At 30.6% G+C, this 10,763-nt stretch overlaps 2 protein-coding genes across 2 annotated transcripts; both read right to left on the reverse strand.

Moving 5' to 3' along the window:
- Positions 1 to 395: 395 nt before the first annotated feature.
- PmUG01_06015000 (conserved Plasmodium protein, unknown function) lies at positions 396 to 1,421 on the reverse strand (the record flags this gene model as incomplete). Its single annotated transcript, XM_029003716.1, has 1 exon — positions 396 to 1,421. One exon carries the CDS (start codon positions 1,419 to 1,421, stop codon positions 396 to 398), a length of 1,026 nt encoding a protein of 341 aa, XP_028859807.1.
- A 1,350-nt stretch (positions 1,422 to 2,771) lies between these two features.
- On the reverse strand, positions 2,772 to 9,188 carry PI4K (phosphatidylinositol 4-kinase, putative; the record flags this gene model as incomplete). The annotated part of the gene is made up of 4 exons (XM_029003717.1): positions 2,772 to 2,861; positions 3,153 to 3,241; positions 3,526 to 3,841; positions 4,152 to 9,188. The coding sequence occupies 4 exons, from the start codon at positions 9,186 to 9,188 to the stop codon at positions 2,772 to 2,774; spliced, it is 5,532 nt and encodes a 1,843-aa protein (XP_028859808.1).
- Positions 9,189 to 10,763: the final 1,575 nt, after the last annotated feature.

The raw sequence follows: 10,763 nt of genomic DNA on the forward strand, positions 1-10,763 counted from the left end.
ATAAATCAATGTAAAGACACATTTTTATTTAGAAGATATAGTATGAAAAGGCAAGAAAAAAAATGAAATGGAAAGAAAAAGGACAAAAGGGGACAAAAATGAACACAATGGGAGAAAAAAGGAACATAATGGGTACATAAAAGAACATAGAGAGCCGTAAAACAATGTAATTCGATGTAAACAGAATGGGAGAAAACTCATCTTATGCTTATTTTTCTTTTCCGTGAATACTGTAACATTGCGCTTTTTTTCCCATTTGTAAAGGGCTTATTTGTAAAATCTTTTGGGTATAGCTTTTTACGCTTGTATAGATATGTGGTTTGGTTAGTCAGTCAAAACAATACATGACTATTTGTGAGTGTTTGCAAATGCTTGTGATTCTTTTTGTAGGTGTTTTATGTGCCTAGTTCCCCCTTCACTCGCTTTGCTAATTTTTCCCATTTATGATACGACCAAGAAGTGAGCAAAGTTTGATTTTTTTTTTTTTTTTTTTTTTTTATTATTTGTTTATTTGGGCCATGTATTATAAAGCTATCATCACTGTCTTCTTGTTCAACATGTTGTTGAAGAGACTTTATACATAAGATGTTGTTATCATCTTTATAAAATTCTACATGCCCCTTAGATACAAGTAATGTAATTAAGAATAAACGAAAAGTAGTTTCATTAAATCCATTCATTGGGTCACAATCAATAATAAAGTGTAAAAAGTTGATATGTTTGTTTATTTTTTCAAGTTCACTTAACTTATGTTTTAATTTCATTGATTGTTCATAAGTTTCAAGTTTTATTTCAGGCTCATTGTTATCACATGTATACTCTTTTAATTTTTTATAACCACTGTGTAGTTGTTTTGTCCTGCTGTATACTTTCTTTTCTTTTATTTCTATGTTAAATGTATTTGAATTCGTAAAAAATAGGTTTAAAGGAATAGTATCATAATTAATCGTGCAAAAAGAGAATGTTTTTACGCTAAAATAATGAGAAATTTTAGCAAAGCTTAATATTTTTTTCTTATCTTTGTCATTATTGTCATATTGTTTTCCTCCTTCTTTGTCATTGGAATAATTATACATTTCATCATAACTCGGAAAATGCTCATTAAAATTCTCATTAAAAGTGTCTAATATTAACTTTAGTTTTTCTTTTAACGAAATAGTACTTAACCCTTCTGCTTTAAAATTAATTATTTTAGATACTTGTTTTCCATATTGACATGATTTTTGTAATTTACTTATTTTATTATCCAAATTCATTACAATTTTTCTGTCAGTTTTTATTACTTTCTTTAATGCATTATTTTGTTCAGGTTGTATCAACTCGTCAACATTCAATTTGTCTATTTCATTTTGAATGTACAGCTCATCAATTTTTCTACTGTTGCTTCCTCTTTTTTCTTTCGTTCCTTCGCTTTCCGACATTGTATCAAAGCGCCTTCACCCCAGCGGGCACGCACGTGAATATGCACAAATGTGCGTAAATACGTACAAATATGTACAAATGTGCGTAAATACGTACAAATATGTACAAATATGTACAAATATGTACAAAAACGTACAAATATGTACAAATATGTACAAAATGTACAAATATGTACAAATATGTACAAATATGTACAAAAACGTACAAATATGTACAAATATGTACAAATATGTACAAATATGTACAAATACGTACACATATGCATAAATACATACAAATACGTATATGTATATATAAATATATATAGTTACATGTATAGTTACCTATACAGTTACATATATAGTTTCTTATACATTTATATTTGCACGTCAACCTCGAAGCAATTTCATTTTTCCGTGTTATAATTTTCTTTTTTTTCTTTTTTTTTTCTTCAGAATTGCTTTTTGCGTTAAAATATTTCGTATGATTAATATGTACTTCGAACAAGTTGTAATTCCCTCACAAACTTGTGAGTATTGCACATCATTATTACAGTAGCAACGGGGTGGGTCTTTTCAAGTAATCCACGACTTCATGCCATTATTTTTTCAAATAAAAATGTTCCATTTAAAATTTATACACGCGCATACATACATAGATAGATACACATGTATGTACGTATGTACGTATGTATGTATGTATGTATGTACGTATGTATGTACGTATGTATGTACGTATGTATGTACGTATGTATGTATATATGTATTTATGCATGTACATGTGCATGTACATTTACGCTGAAAAAGTTTAACCATAAATGTGACAAAAAAAAAAAAAAAAAAAAAAAAAAAAAATTTACATAAAGCTTTTAATTAATAAAAAGAATTATATAATATATGGCATGCATATACCAACTAAAAAAGCAAATGTGAAAAATGAATGAAGAATTAAAATGGGGAAAAATTAAAAAAAGGGATGTACGTGTAACATTTATGCGCATATAATACATAGAAATACATATACACACAAAAGCATACACATATACAAACGCATATATATACTTGTACATATGTACACATGTGATACATTATATAATACGAACAATGGCACATGTGCATATCAAAATGAAAACATAAAAAGCAAACAAAAAATAAATAAATAGAAAGGTGGCTGATAACTTTTAATAAACAAAATCGTTGGAGCCATAAAGCGGCTGTCAATTTAATTAGGAGCTATTTTTGGCTTCATTTTAACGTTTTCCATTTTTATGCCTATATTTCTGGGTTTTCCATTTTTACGCTTACGTTTATCATTTTTTTTCTCCTCTTACGATGTATTTTAATTTTTTTAATATATAGCATTTTGAAAAGTTACATTATTCCGTTTGTTATTCTCTGAAAATAATCATATTGCACGCTACGAAAGTTGTTAATCGATGCTTCAATTAGCGCATTGATTCTCTGTATGCACTAAAAAAGGGGAAAGAGGGGGGGAAAAACAAAATAAAGAAATAAAATAAAGAAATAAAAAAAAAAATTACAAAAATATGTTTAAAAAAAAAAAAAAAAAAAAGGCATATGGCAATAAGCAAAAATACAAATTTAATACACATTAAAAGCAGTACATAATATGAAATTTTTTTTTCAGTATTTAATATTTGCTCTCGAGTGAAGTTATGTGCATAGTTACATATGAACATGTATACACACGCACACACACATATATATATATATATATAAGCCTCGACTTACCATATCAACGGTCAGGTTTGTCATAAATCGTTCCTTCAGAGAGTCTAAGCAAAACTGCGTGCCGCCAGCAAAACAAGGTATTTTCAGAGCTGCGGGAGGACGAGAGCGTAATAAAAAAGGAAAGGTAGTACATGAATGTGGTTGTAAAGAGAAAAAAAAAAAATAGGTAAACATGAATACGCAAACATGAATACGCAAACATGAATACGCAAACATGAATATGTAAACATGAATACGCAAACATGAATATGTAAACATGAATATGTAAACATGAACACCCACATCCACATATACATATACGTATGTACGCGTGCACGTATAAATGACTCGGAAATGAGGCCACGAACGCGCCCGATGGAATAGCAGTACCAACCTGGCATCATCAACTCGACGAAAAGAATGATCTCTTCCGAGTGCTTTCGAGCTTCCAAGAAGCCGCTAACAATAAGTCGTCTGAAATATTCATAGTTATCTGATTTTTCTCCATCCATAATGTCTAAATATTCCTGTGTTAATTTGAACGGGGATGTTTCGAAATTGACATTACCAGGGGAGTTTGTAAGCATATATCCATAATCTATATGTATTAGATGACCATCCGAGTCTAGCAACATATTTCCATTGTGTCTATCTTTTACTTGTAGTAAGTACGAAATGAGTGAGTAAGCCGCATGGCTCTCGATGAAATTCTAAAAAGGGAATAACACACAGGAATATATAAAAAAAAAAAAAAAAAAAAAAGCATATGTAGATCTGTTAATAACCACGTATATACACATGAACATGTGCATGGAAATCGAGACACGATGGCCACGTAGTTCGACACAGAGACGGTAAATAACAAAATGAGGCAACTGCCAACACGAAATGCTAGCACAAAATGCCAACACAAAATGCTAGCACAAAATGCTAGCACAAAATGCAAATACGACTGCTGATTCAAGTGCCAACTCATATGACGGAACAAATAACAGCCACATGCACATGATTAATCCCTACCTTTTTGGCCTCAAATATATAATCGGCAAAAACAATGTTGAAGATCGTTGATATACTATCTGTTCCAAATTTTCTCTTCAAGGAGTCGACTGAACAAGTATCATTAACATATTCAATGATTCCAGAGTTAGAACCTGTAACTAATATTTCATATGGTCGTAACCATAAGGGTAATCCAGCATTATCAAAAATAATTTTAAATTGTCTTATTAATTGAGAAGCTAATAATTCTTGTCTTAAATCATCACCTCCTTTAACTATTACACATTTGAGATCCCAACTTTTCAATTTTCCATATGGTGATACTTTTCTAATTTTCTTTTTTTTTTCTTCAAATAGTTCTCCCCATAACAATCTTTTTATTATTTTGCAATTCTTTTTTTTAAACTCTTCATTCATATAATTTTCCGGTTTGAAATATTCACTTATGTCCAGTGGGTTACTTGGGTATTCCACCGGGTAGTAGCTGTGCCTGCAAGGGGGCATGTTCCCACCGTCATTTTGGTTACTGCCACAATTGCTATTGCTATTGCTGCTGTTACTGTTACAATCACTTTTAAGATCTCTTTTATGGCCACTTATACCACTACTGGCATCACTCCCACTGGCATTATCGCTACTGCTACTGCTACTGCTACCACTTGTAGCCGAGGGTTTGCTCCTCCTTTTGTCTTCCTTCTGCCCGTACGGATAACCATTCGATCCATCATCTACAACTGTATCACTACAACCAATTAAATTATTTTCATTTTTCCTTTTCAGCTTTTCATATGTTACATGCTGATATAGATTTTTTTCTATCAAAATGTCATTCAAACCACTACTTATGCTTTCTACAGACGTTTTAATATTATTACTAGTATTTTCACTAGAGTTAATTTCACATTTTTCTGAACTATTATTTAAATAACTAGGCATAGAAACAGACCTTGAGTTTAAAATATAGTTTTTCTTAGCTCCTAAAGTAGTTGATATATTATCTTTGTTTGCTGTTTGAAAATTTTTCCTTCTTCCAACACTCCTTTCGGCTTCTGCCTTTTCTCCATTCTCACCATTATCATGGTAACTATCATAGTAACTATCATAGTAACTGTTATCGTAACTGTTATCGTAACTGTTATCGTAACTGTCATCTCCTTTTAACCCTATACATCTTTTTATAAGTGAAATATTCTCCTCTTCATTTAAACCAAAAGATATTAAGTTTTCCTTCCTTAAATCGTTCACTATACAATTGTATGTATATATATCATCCATTTTTAGTGCGCTTAAATCCGCTACACTGTTGTTGCTACTGCCGTTGATGTTACTATTACTACTATTGTTATATTTATTTTTTATCTTTTCTTTTTTCTTTTCCCCCTTCTCTCCATCCTTTTCTTCATATTTGTCTAAACTGCAATTACGGTTAACAGTTACGTCCTCTTTTGAGCTATTAGTCTTTTTCTTGTTAGTCTCCTCTCCTTCTCTGCTCTCTCTTCTTCCTATACTTCCTCTTCTCCTTCTTCTACTTCCTTCCTCTTTTTCATAATCATACAAACTACACTTTTCGTCATAGCACCCATAATTTTTCGAAAATAAAAAATTTCTCGACAAAAGGTGACTTCTTTTCAACTTGTCCTCCTTTTCTTTTTCGTCTTCTTTTTCGTCTTCTTTTTCGTCTTCTTTTTCGTCTTCTTTTTCGTCTTCTTTTTCGTCTTCTTTTTCGTCTTCTTTTTCGTCTTCTTTTTCGTCTTCTTTTTTGTCTACTTTTTTGTCTACTTTTTTGTCTACTTTTTCGCCCTCCTTTTTGTCTACTTTTTCGCCCTCCTTTTTGTCTACTTTTTCGCCCTCTTTTTGCCCCTCTTCCTCTTTCAGTTTCCCTTCCTCATTATCCTCTTCTTCGTCCTTTTCTCTCCCCCCACTTGCATCTTTCCCATCTTTCCCCGGTTGCCTCCTTTTATTCCTTTCAACGAGGAACATCTTTTTGGTTGAATAGAAAATATTGTCGGAAATATGGCTAATATCCTCGTCCAAATCTGCAACTTCAAATACTAGTAAGTATGGGGCTCTCTTCTTTGAAAAAAATATTTTACATTCTTCATGACTAAAGTGTAATATCTGTAAATTAGTATATCTATAACAGTTCTCAGCTATTTTGTTATCGCTTTTATTGCTACATGATGACCAAGATAAGCATTCTAAAGGTATGCATAATCCTGTCATGGCAAATATATTCTCACACGATGCAACAATACACCTTCTCATAAGCATCCAACTGTTTAATGAATAAACAAATCTTTTCAATAACTCATTTCTTAAATCTATATCTGGTTCAAGAGGTAACAAATTAGAAACAGAAATAATTAAATTAATAAAATTGTTTAAGAGACTAAAATAATCACATCTTCTTTGTTTCATAAAAAACTGCTGTAGTTCTTCGATCATATCAAAACTGTATTTAAAATCAGGAAGAGAGAATTTCGAAAAACTTAAAGGATTACCTAACTTAGAATAAGTACTAGGTAATTTAACTTTTGCCCTTGCTATAGATAATGGGCCAGAATTTATAATATAACATGCAGGTAATCTAGGAGATGATATAAGTACATTCATATCTTTTTTCTTTTTTGTAACAGTAATTCTTTCTCTCAGTTCATATGTAGGTCCTTCCCCTCTTGTCACATCCGTAGTTTGTACTTGGTTCTTTTCAGTATTACTATTATTTTTCAAAAGTTGTTCATCATTCTGCTTTATGTTAAAATTACAATTTTTTACGTATGCAGGATACAGATCTTCTACTCTTTTTTCCCCACGTACGTTAGAACCGATGTAATGATTACAATTATTGTCATTATATAATTTGTTTTTACTAATATTTCGCCTTCTTCTTTCCTTTATAACAGCTTCTTTAAAATTGTGCATAAAAGACATTGCTCCTTTGTCAATAGGGTTACTTTCAATTAGATTTTTCAGAGCATAAGAATTACAAGAATTATTCAGGCATTTATTATACATTTTTATTTTATTTAACTTTTCATTGATCCTTATTTTTCTAATAATAAATTTTCGTTTGAATAGAAGAGGGTATGCCAAATTAAGTAAATATGATTGTTTATTTTCTTTAAAATTTTTGCATTCATTATTTAAAGGTTTACAATTAACTACAGCCATTTCTATTTCTTGTATCATTCGTTGAGCTAAATCTTTATACTTACTAGAGTTGTCTTCTACTATGGAATGGTATATCCAGCATAATTTCAAAGCAAAATGCATGGATTTACTTGCTTTATCTAATAAGAAACGATAAAGAGAGGAAGATTCATATCTCACAAGTGATATCTGACTTAACTGTGGTAGATAAAACAAAATGTCTTTATACTTTCTTTGTGTATATAACGAATTAACTAAGTATTCATGTACTCCTACTTCTTTTCTGTCATATAAATACCTTATATGTAGATGTGTATCAAAATATTCACAGCGGAATAGTCGTAATAAGCTACCTTCTTTCAATGTGTTCTTAGAAGCTCTTGCTTTATTTGAATCATCATGTTTATTAGTTACGACTTGTTCATTTTCGTTCCTGTTATAGTACTCACGTTTGTCATTATTTAATTCTCTCCATTCACTTTTATTTCTTTCTTCTTGACCTTTTTCATTCATATAATTTTCCCCTTTTTTTATTTCATTTATTATCTTAGGGATGGAAGAAGGAGATTCCTTAAAAATTTTTGAAATGCTCTCTCTAATTTGTTCCTTATCCTTTCCCGCACGACCATCACTGATGGGGCTGCTGGGGATTCTGCGGCTACTACTGCTACCACTGCTACCACTGCTACCACTGCTGCTATCTCTGTAGCTATTGCTATTTCTATTAAAGTGTTTGCTTTTTTTTTTTATTTCTTCGCTTTGTAATTTTTTTTCATATAACTCAATAATTTTGATGCTCTTTTTATTATCTGACTCAACGATGTTCTCTTTTTTGTGTACTCTCCTCCCCTTGTCACTACTTGAATCTTCATTATAATTGGAACTACCAGGACTGATTCGTATCCTCATGGGGCCCCTGCTCGCGTCTTCTTTTGTATTTTCGTCGTTATTACCCATCGGAATCCTTACATCTCTAGGGGAGCCGTTAAAATTAATTCTGCTCTTTGTGTCCTTGCCCGCGTTCCTGAGGGTACCTCCATTTATGTTATTGCTAGTGCCAGAATTATTAATGTCATTTCCAGAATTATTAATGTCATTTCCTGCATTATTAATGTCATTTCCTGCATTATTAATGTCATTTCCAGAATTATTAATGTCATTTCCTGCATTATTAATGTCATTTCCAGAATTATTAATGTCATTTCCTGCATTATTAATGTCATTTCCTGCATTATTAATGTCATTGTCAGAATTATTAATGTCATTTCCTGCATTATTAATGTCATTGCCAACACTGTTGGCGTACATAGCGTGACATAGTGTCTCCCCTCCTTCAAGTTCTCTCCCCCCAATATTCTGCGAACAATTTTGATTATCTTTTATACTGGAGTGTACGAGCTGTTCTTCAATAGTTACAATATTTTTTTCACTACCATTATTATTTTCTTTTTGCTCTTCCAAATGACTGGTACCATTACTTGGTTTATTATGTATGCGAGATGTAAGCGAATAATTTAAATCAAAACTTTTATTGTTATTACATGATTCCTCTTGAACAATATATTCACAATTTTGTAAATTTTCATAATGTCCCTTATTTGTATTATTATTGTTTTCATCTTTGAGCAAACATTTGTCTTCTGTATTTTTTAAAGGAGTATGTGTCAGTTCAAGTTCATCTCTATACATGGGTGTATTATTACTATGACTGTAAAATGTTTTATATATTGTTTCACCTATTGATGATGTTAATAATTTCTTTGCTTCATAATATATAGATTCCCTTAATGCATAACCTTCTTTTTCACCTTCACCATTTGAAGCTTTGTATCCTTCATTCTTTACCCCTCTTTCTCCTTCATTCTTTACACCTTTTACTTCTTCAATGTTATTCTTTTCCCTCATCGTTGTTTCTACTATTCACTTCTATCGGTACTACTACCAGCTGTACTTCCGGCTGTACTTCCAGCTGTACTTCCGGCTGTACTTCCAGCAGTACTTCCAGCAGTACTACCAATGCTAATGATAATACTAACTCCAATGCCAATGTCAACGCCAGTACCAGCACCAATAAGTGCTACAGTTTTTATTATTATTTATTTTACCTCCCTTTTTTCTTAACAAATACGTACGAATTAATAAAACACTTTTACTACAAAAGATATACTGATTAAGTTTACCCTTATGTGTGTATATGTTTATTATTATTTTTTTTTTTTTCCTATTTTTTAGAAATATTATGTATTCTCTTCATTTACACATGAAATATGTAAAAGTTATGGTTTAAAGACTGCGTTATCTTTCATATTGCTCTAATTAGGATTTCTATAAGTTTTCTCTTTTTAATTATTCTTGTTCTTTTGTACTGTTGATTGTTGGTATTTCCTTTTGTCATTATTCATATAGTTTTTGCTCAGTATTATTTTGTGCTTTTTTTGCTTTGTACATTGTTCTTTCAGTTTTGTATTTTGCCTTCTCTTTTTTATCTTATCTTTTTGCCTTCTCTTTTTTATCTTACCTTTTTGCCTTCTCTTTTTTATCTTACTTTTTTTGCCTTCTATTTTGCAATTTATTTCTTATTTTTATTATTATCTTTTACTTCTTTGCTTTTTCCTTTATATTTTTATTTCACATTCTTGTTTTTTCCTTTTCCTTTTATTTTTACTGCTCGTTTTTGTTTCTTCTTTTAACTTTTATTTTTTTTCCCTTTTTTATTTTTTTTCCCTTTTTTATTTTTTTTCCCTTTTTTATTTTTTTTCCCTTTTTTATTTTTTTCCCCTTTTTTATTTTTTTTCCCTTTTTTATTTTTTTCCCTTTTTTTTTTTTTCCCTTTTTTTTTTTTTTCCCTTTTTTTTTTTTTTCCCTTTTTTATTTTTTTTTTATTCTTTTCATTTTTGTTTTTCATTTTTATGTTCTTGAGTTCACATATTTTGTTCATGCCCCTCTGCCTATTTAAGTATTGATCAAACGAAAACATTGGAAATATGGTAAATTATGGTCTTACAAAATTTAAAATAAAAAGGTAGTAGAGGGATGGAAAAGAAAAGAATTTCTATAAAAAATATTGCTTTTTAAATATGCAAATTTTTTTAATTTGGTTTTATTCCAACTGAATATAACTTGCTAAAGATAAAACTGATCTTAATATTCCTTTGAAATTTTGTGGATGTTTTGGCCTATATATACGCATGCACATATTATACGCATATACCCGAACTCATATCTATATACATATGTGTAACACGAAACATATATAAACAATTGCGCCCCTTGGACCTTACTATATTTCGCGTTATATTTTTTCATGTTCTTAACTATATGTACCTAAATGCTATTGGATTAGTGTTGCATATGATTAGGCTTTATTAGTATTCTCAAAAATAGATACCCCAAATAATAGACACTCAAATGTGTAGTCAGTAGCATAAGCACATGAACAGGTAAGGTAGTACGGACGCGAAAGTATTAGGAAACGTATAC

Source organism: Plasmodium malariae, assembly GCF_900090045.1.
Source record: "Plasmodium malariae genome assembly, chromosome: 6".
In the NCBI taxonomy this organism is placed as follows: domain Eukaryota; phylum Apicomplexa; class Aconoidasida; order Haemosporida; family Plasmodiidae; genus Plasmodium; species Plasmodium malariae.